At 33.7% G+C, this 26,207-nt stretch overlaps 4 protein-coding genes and 1 long non-coding RNA gene across 5 annotated transcripts; 2 read left to right on the top strand and 3 right to left on the bottom strand.

Moving 5' to 3' along the window:
- Positions 1-3,713: 3,713 nt before the first annotated feature.
- Positions 3,714-5,266, bottom strand: LOC145574397 (uncharacterized). The gene is made up of 2 exons (XR_014098056.1): positions 4,053-5,266; positions 3,714-3,931 (listed from the first exon to the last, which is right to left on the bottom strand). It is a non-coding gene; the product is annotated as an uncharacterized LOC145574397 (long non-coding RNA).
- A 23-nt stretch (positions 5,267-5,289) lies between these two features.
- Positions 5,290-10,931, top strand: LOC145575092 (uncharacterized; the record flags this gene model as incomplete). Its single annotated transcript, XM_081633014.1, has 10 exons — positions 5,290-5,648; positions 6,905-7,025; positions 7,374-7,459; positions 8,083-8,491; positions 8,594-8,694; positions 9,173-9,239; positions 9,434-9,661; positions 9,866-10,339; positions 10,428-10,500; positions 10,658-10,931. Coding segments are annotated over 10 exons (2,166 nt in total), but the record flags the coding sequence as incomplete, so codon positions are not given.
- Positions 10,932-11,065: 134 nt separating this feature from the next.
- Positions 11,066-11,694, bottom strand: LOC145574396 (uncharacterized protein At4g08330, chloroplastic-like). Its single transcript, XM_081632178.1, has 2 exons — positions 11,592-11,694; positions 11,066-11,495 (listed from the first exon to the last, which is right to left on the bottom strand). Exons 1-2 carry the CDS (start codon positions 11,669-11,671, stop codon positions 11,066-11,068), a joined length of 510 nt encoding a protein of 169 aa, XP_081488304.1. The 5' UTR covers positions 11,672-11,694.
- On the bottom strand, positions 11,691-16,140 carry LOC145574394 (uncharacterized). Its single transcript, XM_081632177.1, has 3 exons — positions 15,817-16,140; positions 14,789-14,863; positions 11,691-14,552 (listed from the first exon to the last, which is right to left on the bottom strand). Exons 1-3 carry the CDS (start codon positions 15,817-15,819, stop codon positions 12,342-12,344), a joined length of 2,289 nt encoding a protein of 762 aa, XP_081488303.1. The 5' UTR covers positions 15,820-16,140; the 3' UTR covers positions 11,691-12,341.
- A 1,883-nt stretch (positions 16,141-18,023) lies between these two features.
- Positions 18,024-26,035, top strand: LOC145576105 (zinc finger CCCH domain-containing protein 19-like). The gene is made up of 10 exons (XM_081633890.1): positions 18,024-18,259; positions 19,984-20,063; positions 20,924-21,111; positions 22,008-22,989; positions 23,366-23,472; positions 24,049-24,108; positions 24,433-24,483; positions 24,856-24,928; positions 25,115-25,331; positions 25,743-26,035. The coding sequence occupies exons 1-9, from the start codon at positions 18,117-18,119 to the stop codon at positions 25,309-25,311; spliced, it is 1,881 nt and encodes a 626-aa protein (XP_081490016.1). The 5' UTR covers positions 18,024-18,116; the 3' UTR covers positions 25,312-25,331; positions 25,743-26,035.
- The last annotated feature ends 172 nt before the right edge of the window (positions 26,036-26,207 follow it).

Raw genomic sequence — 26,207 nt, 5'->3', positions numbered from 1 at the left:
TGGCAGAGCTATTAAGGGGCCTGGGTGACACCGGTCCCGTCATTATTTTATTTTTTAAAATTTTATTAAGTAAAAGATGTAAATTTATATGTTAAATACAATTTTAATGCAATAAATAACATCAAATTAGCTTTGCCATAGTGATAGTGCATTTAATTTGTGTTAAAAGTCTTGGGTTCAAGTCTTTATACAAGCATTTAATTTTTATTTTTTATTTAGTGCCCCTCCACCTTAAATATTCTACATCCGCCACTGCGTAACAATGAATGAAAGTAAACGATCGTGATCTCGTGGTTACGTAGATTTTGGTCTGCACGACTCAGCTACTAAGTCTTTATCAATGCAGCGTTGAGCATTATCGAATGCATCTTTGATGAAACCAATGGAATTGTTTATATCAGCTATTGTTTCGTCGGTTGACAAGAGTGTACATATGCATCTATCATCGCGCTGATATAGCGATGTCACCTCCAAACAGCAGTCCATTGGTTCGTAAGGTGTTGGACATGAGTCCAGCGTTTTTAGACATTCGAAGATGAATTTATTCGTTGCTACATCATTTTGAGAGTAAATGGGTTGGAATTGAATAACAAGGACCATCATCATCACCATCATTATGGTAAGACTTGAACTCCTCATTATTATTACTTTTTCTTAAACAAATAAATAAATTAGTTGGCACTTGGCAGGGTATGTAGTATAGGATTATTTGGATTGTTGATATGTTTAAGCTCTCTATAGCCTTCTATTTATAGGGTTATTTGGTGCTTTTCTCGTGTTATTTATAAATAATACTCCGTAATTGTTACTATTTGGTTATAATAAAGGCATTTTTTAAACATCGCGTGGATTTCACGCCAGGTATAAAACTAAACTGAATAATGAATTTTTTTAAAAATATTTTTTGCACATACTTCGTATACAATTAAAGCTAATACGATACAATGTATTCATTTTTTTTCTCCTTACAAAAATGATTGCATGCAGCATGCCACGTACTGTCGGCAGCTCGAGTCAGTACTCAATACTCCCATCCATTAGCTGGCTTAAAATTAAAAAATTACCGAGAATTTATTTATTATTATACAGAGTAAATTTTTTAGTTTAATGTGGATTCATAATATAGTGTAAGTCTGGCTTTAGTCTGCCCTCAAAAAAAAATAAAAAAATTATATAGTGTAAGGGCCTGTTCATATTTACTGAACTGAGCTGAACTGAATTGAACTGAACTGATTGGAGCTGAACTGAACTGAACTGATTGGAACTGAACTGAACTGAACTGAACTGAACTGAATTGGCTGAAATGAATATTTTATGTGAGAGGGAAATTAAGAGCTGAACTGAACTGAACTGATTGGAACTGAACTGAACTGAACTGATTGGAGCTGAACTGAACTGAACTGAACTGAACTGAAATTAAGTAAATATGAACAGGCCCTAACTCTTTCTTTGGCAAAGTGTAGTTACAACAAGATTATTAGTTGTGATACTCTCTCCATTTTTTTAAGTGACTCAGTAGAGCTTGGTATAGTGTACATGTTGATGCAAAACTTTTATCAATAATATTTTTAATTATTAATAAATATAGATAATAATAATTTATTATTAATAATTTATTCATTGACATGATTTCAACAAGCACCTACAAGTATATAGTAGTGTTTTTTCTTATACATAATTCACAATTATTGATGAAAGTGGGTCAAATAAATAGAGCAAAATTAAAAGTCCCAAAAAATGGAGGGAGTACTTGTTAGTTGTGCTTGTGCATGTAACTGTTGTTAACAAGCTAATTGACGTAACTATTGTTAGTTGTGCATGCACACTTAGGGTCTGTTCTATTCAGCTTAATTTCACTTTAGCTCCAATCAATTCAATTCAGTTCAGTAAATCAGAACAGGACCTTATTTAATTGTTTTTTGTTATTTATACATATTAGAGTGCAACCGTGCATTGATCGTTTTTTGTTATTTATACATACTAGAGTGCAACTATGTACAATGTAGTATGTGTAGTTAGAAAGAGGAAAATAGTAAAGTGAAAGTTATATAGTAGGTTTTTTTTTTTTTTTTTTTTGGAGAAAGGAAGTTATTTAGAGGTTATTCAAAAAAAAAAAAAAAAAATAAATGAAAGAAGGAGTGCACAATTGCATGATTGGAATTTTAGAGGATTTTAGTGAGAAGTTACAAAAACAACTCTTAAATTATATAAAAGATGTCGGGAAAAAAAAAAAACATATCTATGTGGGATCTTATTATATTTGTCTCGAAATATACTTTTTAAATTACCTCCTTTTTATAATTCAAACTTTAAGATATTAGTTTTATAATATGAGTATTTTTTTTTAATTAACTAGTTATAATATGCGCATTGTCGGCTTTGTCAATGCGACAAGCGTAAAATCTTCGACATTGCAATTAAAAAAACAAATAAAAAATTGGAGGAAATATGAAAAACACTCATACATTAATAAGTGAGAAAGTATATATGAAAGTCCACCTAGTATATAATATAGTACTTAGTCCCTGTTCTCTTCACCTTATTTTTGCTGAACTGAAATTATTTTTACCGAAACAAAATTATATTTGCTGAACTTAAATTAATTTTACTGAACTTAAATTAATTTTACTGAACTGAAATTATTTTTGCTGAATTGAAATTATTTTTAATGATTTTCTATTATAATTCTTCTTTAAGAAAATTGAATTTTACTGAACTGAAATTATTTTTACGTAATATTATTTTTTTAAGGTAAAGAGAACAGGAATTTAGTACTCCGTAACACTCACAAGAGTATATATCGTTGTTTATTTGGATATATTACAAGTGTTACAAAAGTACAGTAATGTTTTAATTATAGATTCTTGTACTAGTACATGACTACATTCTGTTTAGTCAATGTACATCTCAGCTCGTAGTTATGGTGACTCCCTCGTTTAATTCCAGTCAAAGATTTTTGCTGATTATTAGCCTATTTTATAGCCTAATTTGTAGGCACCACATTGTGATATTGCTTACACATTATGCAATTGCAGTTAAAAAATAAGAAGAAAAAAAAAAAAAAAAAAAAAAAAAAAAAAAAAAAGTTCACTCGCTTATTAAAGGAATGACTTAAATTATGGTCATTGTATTAAATCAAATCACAACCATTTATTTTTATTGACTAATGTAAACTGTTGATATAGTTAACTTTTTACTTTATTTGTTAAAATAATAAAATAAAATAAAATAAAATAAAAAACCTACTACATTCTTTTTCAGTTTCTTCTTTGTTTAAGCAGTAATTTTTTTTTCCCTTAACTTCTCTTCAATCGTTCTTCATTGTTTTCTTTGTTTTGAAGTGGATACAAATAATTTAATCTTCATTGTACTTTTACAAACCAGTTTTCTATTTAAATTACTTGCAGTTAAAGTATTTTTAAATACCAAACTATATTGTATGTCCGTATCTTTTCAATATTGCCGCATCAAGCCATCAAGTACCTGTAAATCTGTAATCAAGCAAAAAATTAAAGCAATCTTGAATTCAAGCAACTCTATTTGAATGGTTGGACTTGAAGCCAATTGTTATAATCAGATTGAAGAGAAGTAATGAAAGAAGATACTGAAAAGAAACCGATAAGAATGTGATTTTTTTTTTTTGATTTTTTTGTTGTCAAATTTTTTTAAATATAAAATAAAAATAAATCATATCAAAGGTACACATTAGTCAATAAAAATGAACGCTCGTGATTTAATTTAATACAATGGCCACAATTTTATTGTGGTCATTTGAAAATTGTCTCTTATTAAAGATGTTTAATTTTCTGGGTTTTTAGCAACAGATAATATAACAAACAAACAGACAGGAACCACTAAAAAAGCTGCAATCTTCAGCAAATCCTCCGTTTCTTTAGAAATCACTCCAATTCTTGACCAATCTCCACTATATCTGACCAAATAATTCAATGTTACATATATAAGTATTACAATAATCACAAATTAAGATACAATACATAGTAAATAATACCGAGTAGTATGTAAATAATACATAGGGAAGGAAGAATTATTACCCTGCATCAACAAATCCTAATCCCAGAATTCCAATGGCAGATTGAGTCAACAATTTGCTAGAGATCTTGAATTTGAAATTGGGATTCTGCTTGTTTTCTGGAAAATCTGGCTTTTTAGCAAATGTTGTGGGAAATTTCTTTCCCTTTTTTCCGAGGGAGTGGTGGGAAATATGGGTGCACAAGAAGCTATTTCCTGAAAGCAGCATTGCCTTATCTTGTGCTACCTAATTGGCTGATCTGAAATCTGGAAAATCTGTGACTTATTGGTTTTAGGTATTTTTACTAGTAGGCCTTAGTTGTGCACTTGTGCCACACGCCACATGATACGCATTTGGACGCATATGGTTCAACTTCCATTTACCATCCCTCCCAAATTTTTTCAACTCTATTTCCTACCTCACATATCGTGATAAAGAGATGACAAGTTTTTATCGCAACTCATTTTCATAATTATCGATTCACTTGTTCCTATACGCTTTTTCACTCGAAAAATTTACTATGTAAAGTTCTACGAGTAGAGAAAATAGTGTTATATGGGTTTTCTAGACGTAAATTAAGACAGTAAAGGCCTGTTCACTTCAGCTTAATTTCAGTTTAGCTCAATTCAGCTTCAATCAGTTCAGTTCGGCTCCAATCAATTCAGTTCACCTCCAATCAATTCAGTTCAGTTGAGCTTCTAATTTCCTTCTTTCATAAAGTATTCATTTCAACTCTATTCAATTAAGTTCAATTCAGTTCAGTTCAGCTCCAATCAGTTCAGTTTAATTCAGTTTCAATTAGTTCAGTTCAGTAAATATGAACAGACCCTAAGTATTGATCGGATTTAATTCAAGTGGACTCAATTTGCTTATAAGCTCTATTAAGGTGACATGTCCCTTTTTCATTAAAAAAAATAATAATAATAAAAATAAAAATAAATAAATAAATAAATAAATAAATAAAACTTCCAAGTTCCAACCACAAGTTAAATCTTGAAATTACCAACAAACCCCTAACTCCAAACCACAACTTCCCCACTTCACTCAGCGCCAAAATCACCCAATTAACGGTCCCTAACCACCTCTCTCACTCTCTCTGTACTTGAACACTGAAAAATAAAAAAAATAAATAAAAAAATCTACTGCAACTTCACAAAAAATCAAGTATCAAACTCCATGATTTCCTACATCTTCAATCCAATTTCTCTCTCCTTTACTACAAACCCTAATCCCCAATTTCCCGCCAAACCCTACATTTTCTCGCTTCGAAACGTTTCATTCGAAACGTTTCATCCGAAACCTCAATCTACACTTTTGACAATTATGAGATTATTCTGAACCCTAGATTTTGCAGAAAACAGGGGAGAGTGATTGTGAATGCTTACGCCGTTAATGGCGGATTTGAAAGAGCAGGGAACAGAGATGTTGGTGAACAACAGCAGGTGGTGGAGGAGAGAGAAAATTGGGATCGGAAGGTGAATTGTGAGGTTGAAGTGATTTCATGGAGAGAGCGTCGGATTAAGGCGGAGATTACTGTCAATTCCGATGTCGAATCGGTTTGGAATGCTCTTACTGATTATGAACGCCTTGCTGATTTTGTACCTAATCTTGTTTGTAGGTAATCTTTCATCTTTAATTTTTTAAAATCTTATGCTATGGTTTTTGTTACTTGTAAAAATTTGATGGAATCATGACTCTTTAGTTAGTTTTTCGTATGTTTGCGATAGCCTTTAAGGCGGATATAGAGAATTATGAAACGGAGGGAGTATTATAGAAGCAATTCCGATTACATAACACTTATTGAGTTGTTGGTAAGAGTACAAAAGTTGTTTTGGGGAAATTCCCTGTTTCTTATATTGAGAAATGAAATTTGTTTCTCATAGGGGCATTTTCATGAATAAATCAACAACTTTTTCATTATTGTGGGCTCCACAATTGAATCAAGTTGAATAAAGTTGTTGGTTAATCTACAAAAATGTCATGTGAGAAATAAATTTTGTTTCTCATTACGAGAAACTGGGGCATCCCCGTTTTGGAGCAACAATATGTTAATGGTTCTAGTTTGTCCAAAAAAATTCATGTAAAGTTAGTTTTTGCTTGAGTTCTCTTAATTGTTAGTATCTTGGTAAGGTTGATTCTAGCTAGAGCTCTCTTAATTAGTAGACTATGTTTCTCGAGAATATATAGATGTCTAAGTTAAATTGAGATAGAGGGAGTAGTGAGTGTTGTATACAAGCAGATAATTGATCTAAACAGACTAATAATTTAAGGTATGTTGGCAAAAAGAACAGATATTGCTAAGATGGTAAAAATTACTCCTTAGGAAAGGAGTAATATCTTCTTGTTAAAAGTTAGAAGTTAACTAATGTTTGACATTTTGCTGTTTACCACTGGATCTGATGAATGTTTCATTGGTTTGTTCGACATATTAAGGGATCATAGCTCGTAAATATCAACTTAGTTGTGAATTTTACCCTGTGATTTGGGTTGTAGCGGAGTCCCAAGATCACGACTCAATGGTGCATTATTCCCAAAGTAATTCTTATTATCCCTATGAAATGTACGTAGTAATAAGGGAGGTATAAGAGGAAGTATTAACAAGGTTCCCAAAGTAATTCTTATTATCCCTATGAAATGTACATAGTAATAAGGGAGGTATAAGAGGTTTGATATTGGAACAAGTTGCGCTCTCACGGCCTTACTAACATATGATGTTCATGATAAGTTTGTTCCTCTTGTTCACCCCAGTGTCTACTGTAATTAGCGGTGAAAGTATCTTTGTCTCTTGTGAAACATTTATTTACATTCCAACCTGCTTCATTCTGATGCTTTTGTTTAATGGTTATGCTATGGCCTACTATTGCCATTTGCCAGTGGAAGAATTCCTTGTCCGTATCCTGGTAGACTGTGGTTAGAGCAAAGAGGCTTCCAAAGGGCATTGTATTGGCATATTGAAGCTCGTGTTGTCTTGGATCTCAAAGAATTTCCTAATTCAGTGAGTTCTTAAAAACTTTTTATTGCATCTCTGTATATGTGACTAATTCAAGCTGTACACGGAGGGAGGGAGTAAGTAAATTTGATTTTACATTTCTTTTTAGGCTCTAATAGTTTGTTTATAGAAGAAAAATAATGTGAACATTTATAAAGCGAGATATGTTAGATTTATAATCTACTGTCAATAGCTCAAAGCCTCAAATTTACAGAACTTTCTTTCTGTACCCAATTGTAGTGGCTTCACATCTATATAGATATTTTGCATGGAAACTTGTTTATGACCTATCTAACACTATGGACGTAAACCATTTTTTTTAACATCAAAAAGTAATTATCGATTCTGATGCAGCCAAGTGACCATGAACTCCATTTCTCCATGGTGGATGGAGACTTCAAGAAGTTTGAAGGAAAATGGTCGGTAAAATCAAAGAGAAGGTATGATAACTGTTCCCAATGAAATTTTAGGGTTCACTCTTAATTAAATTTGTAGCTGTTCTAAGTTTATTAGGATAATAGTTTTAGAGTAGAGAGGCAACATTAATATCATCTTTAACTGGAGCTTTACACATTGAGAAGTGAGAACAATGATGAAGGAATGACTAATCAAGTCAAAACTATAATGATTCTCATCACAAGTGTATGATACATTGATAGTTAGGTCTGCCATTCTCTATGATTATAGAAGCAGGATTAAAAAGAAGGGAAAAAAGGGCCATTTCATCTGTCGAAAATCTTGAAGTAACAGCTAAATGTGTTGATCTCTTAATCTGTTATGAACTCTGATTAGACTATGGACATATTTTCTGTGAGGGTGCCACTGACTGAATATCTATTCTGTCTGTTCACATATAGATATTGCTTGCAAACTTTTAAAAGTTATATCAGTGATTTGTGCAACTGGAATTGTGAGAACCTTTAGAAATATTATCCTTATACAATTTGTTATGTCTTCCACTGAAAGTAGCTTTTCTGAATGAGACAGCTTTTGTTGTTTAAGAAAACCTGCAAATTTCAATATTTGTACTATTTTGACACGCTTCTGTATTGCATAATCTCAGATCCTCGTCTAAGACAACACTATCTTACGAGGTCAATGTCATACCAAAGTTCAACTTTCCAGCAATTTTTTTGGAGAGGATTATTCAATCAGACCTGCCTGTGAATCTTCGAGCCTTGGCTTGCAGAGCTGAGAGCATTGTTGTGGGAAATCAGAAGATGCCTAAACTAGTTATCTCAAAAAGCGGAAATTCAGTTAATACTAGTAGCACTAGCTTGCCAAGTACTTTAAAAGAGAAAGATATGTCTACAGAGGAGCTAAAGAAGAATTCCTCCAGTTCTATCCTTGGGCCCTTGCCCCAGGCACCTTCTGAGTTGAATAGTACTTGGGGGATATATGGTAAAGTTTGTAGGCTTGACAAACCCTGCTTAGTGGATGAGATTCATCTTCGTCGATTTGATGGCCTATTGGTAATTAATTGACTTTAACTATTTTCAATTGATTTTCCTGATGGAGAGGATCTCATTGTTGCTAATTGCTATGTCTATCTGACAACAACTTATGTACTGAAGGAAAATGGTGGTGTTCATCGCTGTGTTGTTGCTAGCATTACCGTAAAAGCTCCTGTTCGTGAAGTCTGGGATGTTTTAACTACTTATGAAAGTCTTCCAGAGTGAGTAAAGCCAATTTGTTGCATGAATCAGAATGTTGTCTAGTTCTTTTCTTCAGTTTAGTTGTGCTTGACAGTTTTTTTTTCGCAAGTTTAATTAATTTTGCCTGAATTTTGTTTAAACTTTATCTTGGGATGGAGAACGTTCATCCCGGATAAATTGATCAAAATCCTTGCCTTGGATGAATTTATTTTATATACACATTCTTATGACTTGAATTAACCATCTTTCTGAAATAATTCTGTGCTGACCATTCCAAAACTTCTCCATGTAAACAAAAGTAATCTGTTTAGTTGAATGATGTTTCCATGAATATCAACCCAAGGCCACCTGAAAGAATTGTTACTTGGCTAAGATTATAAATAAAATAATAATAATAAAAATAAATAAATAAATAAAATAAAAACACTTGACCTGTGGTTTTTGCTTCTTTGCATTAGGTTTTTCAGTCTTAGCTAACTAAGCTATATGTTTCTGCAGGATAGTTCCAAATTTGGCAATCAGCAAAGTTTTATTTCGAGATAACAACAAAGTTCGCATCCTTCAGGTAAAAACAGGATATGTTTTTAATTCTAGTTTGTATTAACATAATAGGCAATCTTCTTATGTCCATTGCATCATTGTCTTGAAATCATAAACCTAAAAATTCTATGCTCTTCTCCCCAATAGCTATTATCCTGGTTTAAAGCTTATTCTATTTTTATTAAAGTGAGTGAAGTTCTTTTACCCATTTTTCCACAGGAAGGATGCAAGGGTCTACTATATATGGTACTCCATGCACGGGTTGTCATGGACTTGTGTGAACAGCTCGAGCAAGAAATTAGCTTTGAGCAGGTTGAGGGAGATTTCGACTCTTTTCATGGCAGGTGGCAGCTTGAGCAGCTCGGGAACCATCACACATTGCTAAAGTACTCTGTGGAGTCAAAAATGCGCCAAGATACTTTTCTCTCAGAATCAATAATGGAAGAGGTATGCTAAAACTTCAACTTTAGTAATTAATTATCCAAGGGGTTAGGATTCAAGAAGTAGTTGAAATCGGATTGTTATCTGATTGCAATCTGGTTGCCTCTTGTGTTAACAATTCGGCATAGAGTATTTTTTAATGCTTACAATCGGATGATGCTGCTATATTAGCTTGGAAGAGATGATGAACAATTCAATATGAATATGTAGGTTATATATGAGGATCTTCCGTCCAACTTATGTGCAATTCGAGACTACATTGAGAAGAGGATGGGAACAAATTCTGACGAACATGATGAACCACATGTGGAGCAGAAGGATGAAACTTGCAAAGAGCAGCCTAGCACATCATCTAATGAAGGCAAAACTGATCAAAGGAATGTGAAAATTCAATTGAGCAGTAGCAGTTCAACTTCCATAAAGCAAAAGCCTAGAGTCCCTGGTTTGCAACAGGATATTGAAGTTCTAAAGTCTGAGCTCCTGAAATTTGTTTCTGAGCATGGGCAGGATGGATTCATGCCCATGAGGAAACAACTCCGTTCTCATGGTAGGGTTGACATTGAGAAGGCAATCAACCGGATGGGCGGTTTTAGGAGGATTGCAACATTGATGAACCTGTCTCTTGCTTATAAACATCGAAAACCCAAAGGTTATTGGGACAATCTTGAAAATTTGCAGGTGGAGGTAAGTTCTAGAATTTTAGCAAGATAACGGAACATTTATGTAATTTTTTAGAATCTTAATAAAAGTATCTACTCCTTGTCTATTTCAGATTCATCGATTTCAAAAGAACTGGGGGATGGATCCATCGTATATGCCCAGCAGAAAAGCATTTGAACGCGCAGGTCAAACTATCATTGCTTAATTACTTCCCAACCTGAATATATTTGAACAGCTTTGTTTCCAGAAGGAAAAAAAAAAAATCATTTATTGCCTTTTTTTGTAGGCTTTTGATTTTAATCCTGTAAGATATAAAAACTGAGAAGAATTTTATTATTGCAGGACGGTATGACATTGCCCGTGCCCTTGAAAAATGGGGCGGCCTACATGAAGTATCCCGTCTTCTATCACTCAAATTAAGGCACCCCAACAGGCAGCAGACAAGTCTTTCCAGTGACAAGAAAAATGGTAATAGTTCATCTGATAGTGATAAAGCTGAAGAAAGTACAGAATGTAAAACTTATGTATCTTTAGATACACAGGAATGGCTTACAAAATTAAACGATATAGACATAACTTGGGTTGAATAAATATAACACCACTTATATTTCTGGTATCATGGAAGAGCCAAGAGTCTTTAAGTCTCAGCCTAACCAAAACAAAAGTTGAAAACATAGACAAAGTTGAGCCTTAAAATTTGCAAGACCAATAGAAACTTTTCATACATTAAAATTTGATAAATTATTTGATTCATATATCATTGCTGAAAATATTAGATTCGTCACAAGAAGAAGGCTGCAGAGCGCGAATCCTGATATCATAAGTCCCGGCTGCATCTGAATCCCCATTCCATCCCCATGAACCTATGGAATCAGGGGATATATCTTTCTGCTTGGAAGAATGAGAGCGGCCAAAATTGCTAAAATTACGATCATTTCCAACATAGTTGCCACATTTCCGGCATAACAATTTAGTTCTTCGCTGAAATATCCCCCATGAACGAGCTGACTCGAAATAAGGCTTGCACCTAAGCTGTTGGGTTCGACTAAACCTTGTCTCGTCTATAGACAGGAAAGAAATGATGCCCTTTTTGACAGACTTTCCGTAGTACTTTGAACCGATCACAGAGGTATTACGATTACATGAATTGAGGTTGAGATCATACCCACAAGAACCACAGCTGCAGGAAAGAAAAAACAGTCCAGAAAAATGAGATAAGCGAATGAATGTCAGAGAAATTAACAAGAAAGAAGCTAGAGAAGGGGGAGGAGAGAACCTGTAATCGACATCGTGAAGCGAAGAGGAGGAGAGGGAATGCATAGGGTAGCCATCAAAGTGATGCGGATCAACCAACATGATTATTTTGTCTTGTGTTTGAATGTTGGTTGAGGAAAGGAAAACCAGATTTTTGCAATTTTAGAATGTTGAATAATGACAGACTGCCGCCATCAAGTTACCGTTAGCCTCCACTTATTTGTGTTCGAAAAAAAGGATAGAAAATAGCTAAAGTTGCCATGTCGACAGAGAGGACCAAATGACTCTTTTACCCCTAGTCAAAGGATATAAAAATTGATTAATGAAATATGCTTTTTCCATTTTATTTTTGTTGACATGATTCCTATGTTACATCAACCGATGTATAATAAGTAAAAGTTATGAAAAGTTAACTTGAAATTATAAGCGAGACAATTTAAGCGAGTTTAACATCATCTCACATCGAGTCATCGACATAATTTTTTTTTCTTACATATAATTTGTAAACAAAGATGTACAAAAGGGGTGTAAATAGTGTAATATGGAATAGCCATAGAATGCCAACAAAATTGTACTCTTAAATAATTATATAATGAATGCATCTTATTTTAAACAGAGGAAGAAAATATAATTATAATTACAATATGTAGAAAATGCTAGGCAATTCATCTAAAATATGATATAAAGAGATTTTCATGTTTTGATTAAAAGAGGAACATGAAGCAACTTTGGCATATATATACATAATAGATACAAATACAATGAGACACCTTCATTTCTTCAGAATCATCTTAGCTGCAGCAAAACTTTTTGTCCTATAATTTCCGAGCCTGACCTTTCCTTTAATGGGCACCTTCACTCCGCCTCTTCCCCCATGAATTTTCGGCCACCAAAGCAGTTTTTTCCCCTTCGTTTTACCCCCATGACGGCCACTTCCAATCCCCTTGAAACCATTCTTCACTTGTTTAGGTTTCTCAGAATGCTTCATGTGCTTCATTAGCCCACTTACAAGTGCATGAAAATGTCCTGGTTGTTTTCTCTTTGCCAAACTCTTGACCTCAGATTTTCTTGGCTTCTCTGACTTCATTTTCTGACGATGATTGGCATTTTTTGTGTGATGAAACATCTCTCCAAGTCGTTTCCAAAATGATCTAGCATGACGTGCATCAGACTCATCCCTATAATGATGGTGGTGGTGATGGTGATGATGGTGAAATATCATCCCTAGCTTCCTTCCAAGTCTCCTCAATCTCCCTTTCCTTTTTCCTCGTTCCTTTTGTGGGTCCCACTTATGTAGCCGTGCTGAACTCACTTGGCTTGAGGATTTTGCATCAGAGTAGTCATCTCTACTGTTGGAATAGGAAGAAGTATCATCATAACCTGAAGCAGTACTGTCGGTAAATTCAGATTGTTTCATCCTTGTTGAGTGGACTACTTTCTCATGCAGGGGCTCACTTTCTTCACTGTCATAACTATATGATTCATAACTCCCACTCAAAGAAGATGGCGAGCCACTTTGCTGAGTTGTTGAACCAGAAGAATCGCACGAATTCCAACTCGTTTCCTCTGAGATTTCATCATGAGGCGCAACCTTGCTGTGCAAAGGCCCCTTAATATTTTTCCTGATTAGACTATTTCTGTTTGAAAAATCCCTTGACCTGATCATCTTCGATGATTGGCCCATTTCTTGTGCAATTCTTCCACTTGTATGGCTCTGACTCCATTTCTGATGAGGATGACACGTATTATTTGTTCTGTTATGTCTCATGGAACTTGTATACCCTGCAGATGGAACTTGTGTGCAGGGCTTCAATGTCGCTTCTCTCTCAAAAGCCTCTCCACGATAGGACTGATGTGGCAATAGCCTCAAACCTTGTCCATGTTTTGAGGCATGACTTGAAAAAGATCCATTCCTACTCAATTTACCTTTAAGTGACTCAGATCTACCAAAGTCGGCCTTAAACATAGGCCCAGGAACCTGGCTGATTGACTGAGCAATTGAATTCTTCACCAACTCTACTCCCTTCATTCCATCATCACTTTGAGCTGATACCCAATCTGACTGTTTATTAGCCATTCTTTGAGTCACATTCGAGCATTTAATCTCACCTCTCATAGGATCAAAATCTGCATTCTGATAAAGCAACTGTTGTCGCATACCATCACCGTGACCTACAGAATCAATATTCCCGCTCCATTTGACCTGAGAAAGAGCTGGAGAGTTGCCTTTTCTAAGCATTAGATTCCCTTGGTTAAAAAGCATATTTTCACCAAATGCAGCCGGCTTTTCAGTGAGGCGTAGCTCATTAGTTGCTACCAAGTCTTTTTCCTTGCCTAAAGGATTTGCTGAACTTGAAAAATTGGACAAACCCAAATCATCAACACTCTTTTGCTCTGCTGTCTGGTCAGTTTTAACAAGCTTTTGAAGTGATGGAATAAGGGACTCAATTCTGCTTATCGCGTCCTCAATTGCCTTGGAAAAATCCACAGATGAATCCACTTCTTCCTTATCACTTCCCACATTATTTCCATCTAGAGCAAACAAACTAGTGTTGTTCGAGTTCATTCCAATTCTGAAAGGTAATTTCCTTGGTAATTCACGATGATTCTTAACAAAAAAGGAAGGCTGTTTTGTTTCAGATCCTTGAACAGACTTATTCACCTCATCACTTTGAAAAGTAAAGTTTTGTGGCCAACTAACAAAATGGATATCTCGCTTTACTGATGAATTCTTTTCACTGAGGCCTAAATTAATCTGGTTAGTAGCAACTGGCTGCTGAAAACTCGGCTGGGGTTCACAAAATCGACGGCGTTTCCTACTGATTTGTGGCTCACTATGGAAACTGCTTGGGTTTGATGTAGGGGAAATATTAATTTGGGGACTTAACTTTGTAGTTAACTCCTTGTCCTGCAGCAAACTTGGGCTATGCTGTAATGTTTGTTTGGAGAGCACACCAACTGTACTGGATTCGGAAACCATCCTCTATAATTTTCCAAAAGATAAAAACAGAAACAAATAGATTCAGATTCAACGTCTGTCTGGTAGAATTATGCAGATATACTAATAGATTACTATCCAAGGAACACCAGCTGATTCTCGATTGTATAAGCATCATAAACTTACTTGCCAAAATAGAATAAACAAACTGATGGTTTTACAAGTGCAGCAAATAATATCAATGATTTAAAACACTGAAAGCCAAAGGAAAGACAACAAACCTCTGCATACGCTTCAAAAGCCCCTTCAGCAGCAGCATCAAGCATGCTTAAAAAGTGCTGCGTATCCTCATCCGACTGCAGATAAAAAATCCAGAGAATAAATAAGGACAAGACAAAAAAAGTGTCATTTGAAACAAAAAGTATGAACTGTAGTCATGTTTAGATTGTTTACACAATACAAAATTCAAAACCAAACAGTTGGTTCAAGTCTGAAACACAAGGGAAGAGTCTCTAATTATAATGTTGTAGGTTCTTTCTTGATCAAATCAAGTTACGAAACAAGCATTTCTGACAACACTACTATCAGTAAATCTGATAATACTTCTTTTACACTACATTGAAAGCAGACATGAAAATTAAAGAATACTATCCTATAAAAATCAAGACAGAACAAGAAAAACAAGACTGAACAACAATTATCCTAGTATATTAGTATCAGCATTGTGGCAAAGCGAATCAATATCCCATTAAAACTTGAGAACATTAAGGCCATCAATCACACTACTAAGTACTAAGACTACTAACGATCAATCAATCAAAGCCTTAATCCCATAAGCGAGGTCGAACTAATAAGTACTAACAATGAACCCAAAATGCAATTCACCATAAGCAATGTCGGAGGAAAAGTATGAAACCATATCGGCCCGTTTGGTAGATGGTTGTAAATGGTGCCGAATGTCATTATTCCAACTTTTACTCATAACTCTCCAATGATTAATCCTCAAATTCTACAAATTTCATCCTATATAATTACCGAATAATTTCCACAATAGCTACTACTATTTTCAATAAAACAACCGTCCATAACTTGTGCATTAATACAGATACATCCTAATAAATCAAATTAAAAGGTAGATTATACATAAAAATAAAATTAAAAAAATAATAAAACCCCACTACTAACCAAAATCTTCTGTAGATGGTATACATGGGGATAATGAAATTAAACTAATAAATTTGCAAATACTAAATAGAAAAAAAAAATAATAATAAAATAAAAATAAAAAAAAGTAGTATAAAAATTTTACCATGAAAAACAGAGAGGTTGAGGATTGAGTGACCGGAAAGGGCGTCGCCGGTTTGGTGTAAAGAAGTGACGGTTGGGAAGTCTTGAGATTATATTCATTCCTATCTCAATAGTAAGAAAGATAAAAACAGTTTGTTTTTTTTATTTTTTTTATTTTTTATTTTATTTTAAACAATACTGTATTTTTTACTTTTTTTTTTTTTTGGAAAAGATGAATGTGACAAGAAACAGAAAATGAAAAGATGCCGTCATAAATCTTATTGTGCAGTATGACCAAAAATTACCAATTTACCATAATGGATTTCCTATTTTGAGAAATTTGCTACATTACTAATTAATCAACTACTCCGTATTATATATTCGTAGGGCCTGTTCTGACTGATTGAAGTGAACTAAACTGAATTTATTGGAGCTGAACTGAAGTGAACTAATTTTATGAGAGAAAGAAATTAAGAACTGAATTGAACTGAACTGAACTTATTGGAGATGAATGAATTGAACTGAACTGAACTGAACTGAAGAGAACAGGCCCGTGGTTTTTTTTTTTTTTTTTTTTTCCTGAGACCATATATTCATAGTGTTATTTTCTCTTTGTGTCAAAAAAATATTAGCGTAAATGAAAGACTATATTCACTTTTTTTTTTTATTTTTTTTTTAGAAAAAGTAAGCTGAAAATTTTAAATCAAGTTCTACCAAAGTTAATAGGAGAAGGAGTTCGTACAAACACGTTCCGAGACCGTTAGTATCCCACCTTGCAATTAAATAGACAACCGTATTAGCGACTCTTTTCACGTGAAAAGTTACCGTTAGTATCCCACATTCCCACCTTGCAATTAAGTGAGCAACGGTATTACCGGCTCTTTTCACGTGAGAAGTTACCGTTAGTATCCCACCTTGCAATTAAGTGAGCAACGGTATTACCGGCTCTTTTCACGTGAGAAGTTATCGTTAGTATCCCACCTTGCAATTAAGTGAGCAACTGTATTACCAGCTCTTTTCACGTGAGAAAAACAAATGAAGAAATCTGTTTAGACAACTTTACTTCACTTGTTCTTAGAAATTCTTATAAACGCGGATTGCAAAGTACAACAATTTTATTTATTTATTTATTTTTTTTTTGTTACGAGTACTTAATAATTGTCACAGCATCTTTATCAAAGGAAAAAAAAAAGTGCTTCCCATAATTGTTGTTCAATTTGGGTAACATTTCCTTATTATTGAATAAAATCAATAAAATACAATGAATTATATCCATAGCCTCATAAAATAAGGAAATATTCCTCCTAAAAAGGTAAAAAATCGACAATACCAAAACCAATATTATATCAACATATCACAATAATTAAAGGGAGAGAATCCCAAGCCATATGTCAATCCATATTGGGGGCGTTACTTCCCTCCCGTGACCTAAGAAAACCAACATAAGGAGCATATACACAAGTCTTTCTTTCCCTTCTTATTTCCATTATTCCGATCCTTAATTATTGCAACGTTATACTTTTGAGTTTTGACCCTATTTATACACATGAACGAGTATATTAATATTTTTTTTTCTAAGTTCTTACAAAATTAGTTTCTGTATCACTTTTATTTACTGTAGTTGTTATCAATCAAAATGACTTGCATGTACCTGGTCCACAATAATATATTATTGTGGACCCGAGATTTATACACGTAACTGACATTATATTGAGCATAGTGACCCTTATTTTTTATATTGTAACCTTATTTTTAACTTAGTAATGTTTATTAAAACTTGTATAACGTTTAATATTGTTGTGAACTTGAATACGACGTTATGACCTTAATTTTAACATACTGACCTTTATTTTTCATATTGACCAGTATATAAAATATTTCATTTAAAAAATTAATCTCTTATAGCCTATATATTACCAAAATGACTTTTAATTCAACATAGTGACCTTATTTTTATTATAGTGACCTTTTTTTTTATTAATAAAACAACCATAATTTTTCTAATATTAGTGGTCCACAATAAATTAGTGTGAACCAGGTTCATTTAAAAATTTGTGGTTATCAATACTCCTAATCGAGATATAGATTACGCTTTGAAAAAAATATAATCCTTTTTTGTTGCAATTTTAGTAAGACGGAGAAAATATTTACGGAATATTATTATTACTATTATTATTACTCCGGTATTAATTTGTTACATGTATTATTTACAGCAATTGAATAAACCACCAAACTCCTCACAAATACAACAACATCAGTCATTCAGTCCTCCTCCCCTGCTCTTTATTTCTCTCTCCTCTTTTTCTCTCTCTAAAATCAACAATGGTGAAGAGGAAGAGAAAGAATAACATCAGCAAGCCGAAAAAGGAGATAATTGAAGAACCAATTAAAGGAGGAGAAGTTGAGTCTGAAGATTACTGCTTTGTTTGCAAAGATGGTGGTCTTTTGATGGTTTGTGATTACAAGTATGAATCTTTTCCATTATTTTTTTGTTGATTTTGTTTATTGATCATTAATTGTTCGTCCAATGTAGCATCTTTTTGGGGTTTTCTGGGTTTTTTATAAGGAAAAAAAAAAATCCCCTTGATTTTTACTTGTTATACTTCTATAAAGTTTGTGGAATAATGTAGCATCTTTTTTATGAATTTTTGTTTCTGGGTATTGATAAAAATCTTCAAATTGCTTGTTTTTCTTAATTATTTTTGCTGGGTATATGTTTTTTTTTTTTTGGTTTTGTAATTTTTTGTTCAATAATTTTGTGCCTTTTTTATTAATTGGCGAAATTGTTTTGACCTTTTCACTATGATTTTATGAGTAGGTGAGCAATTGAGTTGAGTCATGCTTCCCCCAGAATAAAATAAATAAATAAATAAAATGTAATTAATAAATAATAATATAAAAATTTAAGTTTTTTTTTGCTTGGTGCGGTAAAGCGAAATAAAGGAGAGAAAACAGGGAAAGATAATCCGGTTCTCCTGAAAATTAATTATTCAGTTGAAATTAATTATTTAGCTTACATAGAGTCACAAAGGACATTGATGTAGACGGGTTTGATTTTTTACTACCCGCAATCTATTTTTCTGCAATTAAATTAATTTGTGTAAGTATCTAAAGGCCGTAAAGGACATTGATGTAGACGGGTTTGGTTTTGTACTACCCGCAATCTATTTTTTTTGCAATTAAATTAATTGGTGTACTATTTAAAGGCTGTAAAGGACATTGATGTAGACGGATTTGAGAAAGATTGTCTGGACATAAAATCCAAGTTCCTTGACTTGAAGAGTCAATGAGAATCTGCCACTCTGTGGCTTTGTTGACCCGCATCCAAATAAAAAAAAAAATGATAAAAACAAGAAGAAAAAAATGGGGAAGATGAATGATTAAAGCATTAGATGAGGAAACTGGGGTTGGTTGCACGTGCACGTGCATTGCAGGTGGTATTAGTTTATACACTTTTTTTTCAACATAGTATAAACTAGCCCCTACATATAAAACTCCAGAATACTTGATGAAATTAATATAATTAAGAAATATAATTACGCAAAAACTTTGGTATAAAATTTATACAGTAAGAAATATTTGTATAAGATCCCTTTGTTCCTGGGCTTAATTGCAGCTTCTGCAATAGCAGAAAGGGCTTAACAAAGAGCCACAAAATTTCACCTAAATTTATTCTATCTGCCGAAATTTATTACCACCTGCATTGCACATGCCCCAATCCCTTATTGGCCTTATATAATTGTCATTTTTTTTTGTGCATTAGAAGTATAAAGTGGACATTAGTTAAGGGCAACCATTTTAATGAAGAATGTGGACTATTCTTTAAGGGACGGAAGAAGTAGTATTTCGAACATAAGTTGGTGATGATTGAGTCATCAATGGAATAAGGGATTCCTGCAAGATTGAGTATATTACTTATGTTATGTTATACGAAGTAATTTTCTGTTTTTATTGAAAAGGAGAAAATGTTACTATACTGAACTTTCAACTCTTTGAAATTCAAGATTATTTATCTTTCAAGATGATAATGATAAATAACAATGACCTTTTCTGTTGATTAATAGTCTCAAAAATGTGTACTGTATCGTTTGACCTATCAGACAATTGGACCGTGGGTGTGGCCTTGTTTTATCCTTTCATTTTCATGTCTGCTAAGTTCCTTATCTTCGTGATTGGTTTGACTTTGCAGGGGTTGTGTGAAATCTTATCACGCTGAATGTGTGGGAAAGGAAGAATCAACTGAAGATACTGATGATCCATGGATTTGTGGTAAATCTGTCTATGAATCTTCACAAAGTGTCGTGCCATTAGTAATGCTATCTTAGGGTCCAAATTTGGTCTCCCTAAACATCAGCTTTATATATATGCCTTTGAGCTCATGTTTATGATTAGTTATTGATAAATGCCAGTCTTAAATGTTAGACCATCTTCACCATCTAATTAAAATTGTTACACCCTTTGTTTCATATTTTTTTTTTTTTAAAAAATAATGAAATAAAATAAAAGACGACCACTAACAATTTTCAGCAAGGGTAAGAAATATCATTTCACTTTTCTTTAGTTGTGTTATACTAGCCAATGTTCTTCACTTTATTATTTTTTTTTTTTAACAATAGCCAAAAAAAAGTAGCATTGGAAGTTTAACAGAATTTGTCATGTCTAGTAAGTGGGCATTATTTTGGAACATCCCGAATTGGAGTGGTGGACATTTTAAGAGGACGGAGGGAGTAAGTATGCCAATTAGCAGCAAATGCACAAGTTCGTCTTTTTTAAATAAATAATAGTAAAGCTTCAGTTTTATTTGAAATTTTTTCTACTTTTGGCACTTTTTTTGGCGTTCCATAAGTTCAAGTTGAAAATTTTTCTAGTTAACAGTTTGATATGCCAAGGTGCTCCTGCAATTCCTTAAAACTTTTTTTTTTTTTTTTTTTTTAGGATAGGAAAGAAAGTATATCTAGCTAATAAATGTAATATCTTAGGCCTAAAGGTTGAGGCAGATTCTGCATTTCCATCGATGATATCCTGTGTCTATTATTCTACTCGTCTCAATTATAGGGTGTTCTTGGTTTTTTGCATTGTCAAAAAGCTCAAGCAAGTAAACTTGACAAATGACGAGTGCTTCTTTTCAGGATGGCATAATTGCCTTGTTTGCAAAAGAAATTCAAAGTACCAGTGTTTCCTCTGTCCGAATGCTGTTTGCCAAAGCTGCTTCAAGGATGCTGCATTTGCAAAAACTGCAGGTGGTAAAGGGTTCTGCAATGACTGCCTTAAGCTAGCATTACTCGGAGAAGAAGGCATGGATGTTGACTCAGATGGGGTATGGGGCACTTTGTAAATCAGTGCTGTATGAAATCTATAGTTTGATGTATACCTTGTGAAATCTCTAATACTTGCAGGTTCTTATCTACTTGATGCATATATCATTAAGTAGCTACTCCACATATTATATTTTGATATTTGGACATAAATGCTGGGGGTGAAAATGGGGATGCCCTGTATTCTTTTACCAACTAGGTGCTTATCCTGGCCCCTGGTGTACGCCATCTAACGTGGACAAGGTTATACTTTGAATACAACTCCCCTTATTGTGACCGGGACATAAGACTCATCTATGGGCGTAGAGTTCATGTTGGCATTGATGATGTCAATAGCACCGAGTAATTCTATATGAATTGATAGAGGCAAATTTGTATAAGTTCATTTTGTAATTTATTTTACATAATATTTCTTTATAGATGTTTGTGTTGATCTCCTTTTCTCTATAATCGTATTTAGATGAGATTAAGTGCTCTCAGATGAGTGATAGGAATTTTTCCGTAAATGGCTTATGAAGATTTGGTGACGAAGGCTATTTCAGATCTTCATACTCATATATGCTGCCTCCTATTCCCTAAATTATTTTTCTTTCTCAGGTGTTTAATGTGTTCTGTATCTTTAATTTATACCTTGTTTTGGTGACGATGACATAAAATCTGAACATAATTTATCCTTTTCTATTTTACCCCAGTACCTGCCTATTCCAGCTCTCTGCTGCTTCAAAGTTTTAATGAATTTATTTCCTGTGGCCACTTTGTGTGTTTTAATGTTGAAATGGTCCATCTAGTTTTCTTGATTACTGGTAATAGAGTCAATTGGTGTTTGGTTAACTTGATGAATATCAAATTAAATTTGTGGCCTTTATAGTTACTTAATTGGTTTATTTATATCTTACAGGAAAAAGTGGACTTCAAAGACCGGGAAACATATGAAGGCCTTTTCAAGGAATACTGGGATATTGTCAAGGAAAAGGAAGGGTTGACCTTAGAAGATCTGCATGATGCAGATGTCCAAATAAAGAAGGATGATGACAGGGACAAACCTCATAAGTCACATAAGTCTCGGCCGTTGCATCACTCTGACTCGGATGAATCTGTCAAAGAGGAAGACAATAAAGAATTGACATCTGATGATGATCATGATAGTGATGGTGAAGGTGAAGGTGATGGTGATGGTGATAATGCTGTAAAGCCAGTAATAGTTAGTAAGAAAAAGAAACCCAAACAGTTGCCAAGAAGGCGCAAAGGTCCTAAAAGAATTGAGTTTGTAGGTTGGGCCTCCAAAGTTCTTATAACGTTCCTTGAATCTATTGGAGTAGATACGAGCAAGAAGCTATCTCAGGATGATGTGGCTTCAATGGTCAATAAGTATGTACATGAAAATAAACTGTTTGATCCAGACAAAAAGAAGAAGGTTCTTTGTGATGTACGACTGCGACCTTTAATAGGAAGAAAATCAGTTAGCATATATAAAATAAATGATGCTTTAGAAGGTCATTTTTCTGAAAACCTAGAGAAGTCAGAAGGTGAAGGATATAGTTCAGGCTGTGAGGAGGAAAAGGCCTCCTTACCTATAAAGAAGAATTGGTGGAGAAAGCTTGGATCTTTTCAGCATAAAGGATCACTTATGGAAAAGTTTCAACAGAAAGAGGCGATGATTGAGGAGCCTAAAAAACCAATCGTTGTTGCTCAAGTTATTTATAGTCAATTTGCAACTATAACTCCACAAAATATGAAGCTCGTTTACTTGAAGAGGTGTTTAATGGAAAAGTTGTTGGAGCAGCATGAAACATTTGAAAGCAAAGTGGTGGGAAGCTTCGTGAAAGTCAAGTCAGAACCATTTGATGCAAGGTGTCCATATCAACTCCTTCCAGTAAAAGGTAATGAATATGAGATGATGATGATGAGTGATGTGTAAACTAAATGGATGGATATGGTATTAACCTTAGTAATTTGTTTCTTTAACCCATATATACTGTCAAAATATTTTGTGCTTCGTTTATTTTTTCCTACCAACTGTTCAACATAAGTATCAAAGCATAATAACAGGACACTGCAGTGCTGTCATTTATGACAGAAAACTCTTCAAATAAATTTAACTCTACAGTGATCATTCATGTTTCTATATCTGTTGAACTGTTCCTCTTGTGACAAACTGGTGGGAACTGGGAAGTTAGCACTTGACTTACTGCTTTCCTTATCTATCCCAATTGCTTATTGTATTGATTTTTTTTTATTCCTTTTATACCTTTGTAGGAATCTCTAACTCTGGTGATGAGAACAATGGAAAGGTTTTTCTTCAAGTATCTAATTTAGCTAATGATGTTCCTATTCGCTTACTATCAAATGATGATATAGCTGAGGTACTTGATCAATTAGATACTCCTAATATTATACTATGGATGTGTAATGACTCATTGTAGTAAATTTGCTAATCTTTAGTTCTTTTTTACAAACATGTGATGTAATTTTCAGATAAAAGTTTGATTAATATTTTTGTCACCTTTTAAAAATGAATAAAAATATTACTTTACCTTCTCCCTCTCCCTCTCCCTGCATTAATATTTTAGTCATGTTACTGCCCTTAATTTAGATTCTTTGTGCTAATATTCATGTATGCTGTAAAATCTGAGCTTATTCTCAACAAAGTGTAAAATGAACCTTGACTAGGTGAGAATATGACATCCTACGAAATCATTATCAGCATGCAGGAACTGCATGTCTTTGGCGTACTACATTAGTTTTTCCATTTCCATATTCATTGCTGTGATATATGTAGCTCTTTTTATATGCATCTAACATTAGATTGTGTGTTCTCTTGTTTTTTCCCTTTAATATGGTGGATTTACCCTTTGCCTTCTATTTCCTTTCATATGTTTGTTTTCGTATTTCAGAGTAGGAACACTAACTATTAGCATTGAATTCCTTGTTATATGCAGGAAGATTGTGAAGGATTGCGTCAGAAAGTGGACAATGGCCTTATTCCTAGGCCTACTGTTGTAAGCTCTCTCAGCTTTACTAGAACTCCAAGGAATACTATTATAATAAGTATAAGATATTGTAAAATTGTCTTGAAAGTTTGGTAATGAATCTAATGGGATAACCATTTGGTTTTTCTTTCTAATTGAACTTATATTCAAGTAATAATGTATAGCTGACCAGAAATAGCAGAACATTTTGTATTGAATGCTTTGCTAAAATATACTAATAAGGGCTGCATGGTATCTCATTTTTCCTTCTGCAACTGAAGTTTTGTGGTGATTTTGTTTGAGAGAATGAAATTTCTTACGTAATTCTTGATTAAAATATATTGGTTTGAACAGGTGGAGCTTGAGAAGAAAGCAAAAGAAATCCATGAAGATATTACAAAATATGTGAGTAATTCTATTACTAATATTGGAATGTACTTTGTTCAGCTTACTTTTGTAATCATTTCTCAAGGCACAGGCATAATCTCTTAATGTAGTCCTTGGTATACAGCATTGTCAAGGTGCTATCTATGCCCTAATCATTTCTCAAGGCACAGGCATAATCTCTTAATAATGGTGTTTGGGTGGCGGGGGATAAGGGGACATTGCTCTGTTATTGAATAATGTTGCTCTCTTGTATATTTTATAATCTCTCTTTGCATAGATCTCTTGTATCTTGAGCATTGACTACTCTACACTGGGACCATGCTTTGATTCTTCTTGAGTTATTTTGATTTACTGGTTTTAATTTTTTGTTTTCTTTGCAATGTCCAACAGTGGATCTCCAGAGAAATGTCTATCTTAAAGAATCGCATTGATCTAGCAAATGAGAAGGGACGGAGACAGGAATATCCTTTAGAAGTCATCATTGTATTTTTTTTTTCTCCCTCAATTATTTCGATAATAAATTTTTGTGCAACATCAATCTGCTTTTGGATGTTTCTTTGATACAGTCACCAATTTGTTCATGTGCAATTGCATGCATAGTTACTAACTATGTTGAAGTATTTATCCTTAACCTTGATGTATTTTACATTATTTGAATCTCGTCAAAGGAGAGACCTGCTACAGTCAGAGGCAGAGCAGTCGCGCTTGCTAAATGAGGTCCCTAAAGTAATTGCAGATGTAATCAAACCTGATGAGGAGACTCAGGATAATGATAATTCCGGAAATGCCAACACTCAAGTGATTCCCGGTGGAAACTCTGGAGGCAATGAGAATATTCCAGCGTAATTGGTACTCCATGACCCTAGGTATAGATCTTTTGCTTGAATCTTATTCTGAACTTGATTGAATGATTCTTTAGGTATAGATCTTATGCCAATTGAATGGATGTAATAACATCTTGCTACATGATTCTCACTGGCCTGATTTTGTTAATACTCGTAACTCTTCTTTGAGCATGAATCAAAAAATGCTAACAATTTATGCTTCTTTTTCTGAGTAGTGACCCAAAATAGCTTTAGAATCCGCTGCTTCATCATGTGGATTCAAGGCCATAAAACATTAAAACCTGAAGACTTAGTTTGCTGTTAGCCTGTTACAGTAATAATTTCTTAATTGATATAGAGCATTTTGTTTGTTTCATAATGTTCGCCCATTTCTTGTATGGATTATGAAAATGCTGGGTTGAAGCTGACTGATTTTCTTTCCTTGCGTGACAGATACAGAAATAATATCTGAAACCTACCTGATATAGTATGCTACAAGCCTGCAGACGATTACAATACAACTCTTAGAAGTTTTTGTTTTTTCGGTTGGTAAAGTTGTTTTCTGTAAATACAGAAAATTTACAGCAGAAACCTTATTGTAGAAACCGTATTGTATTTAGTTCATGGCTTGTTCTTTAGATAAATAAGTGAGCTAAAACTTAATTGTTGATGATACAATGAAACAACTTAATATTTTATGGCAAACTCTAGTGAATTTTGAACTGTGATATTAATCATGGTATGAACTCATTCTCATAATTGCTTCAGATTAGTTTTGATCTATTTGCTCCTGTAATTGTGATTTTTCGGTGAATGATATGAACGTACTAATTTAGCCAGAAAAAATGTAGCCTTTTTCGTTATGGAACTACACGATAATACTGATTAATGCCAGTTATAAGGAGTTTACAGTTTATC

The sequence above is a fragment of the Chenopodium album genome, chromosome 13 (genome assembly GCF_948465745.1).
Source record: "Chenopodium album chromosome 13, dcCheAlbu1.1, whole genome shotgun sequence".
Lineage (NCBI taxonomy): Eukaryota > Viridiplantae > Streptophyta > Magnoliopsida > Caryophyllales > Amaranthaceae > Chenopodium > Chenopodium album.
The sequence above is the reverse complement of the archived record's forward strand: the minus strand, read 5'-3'. Positions and strand labels throughout refer to the sequence as shown.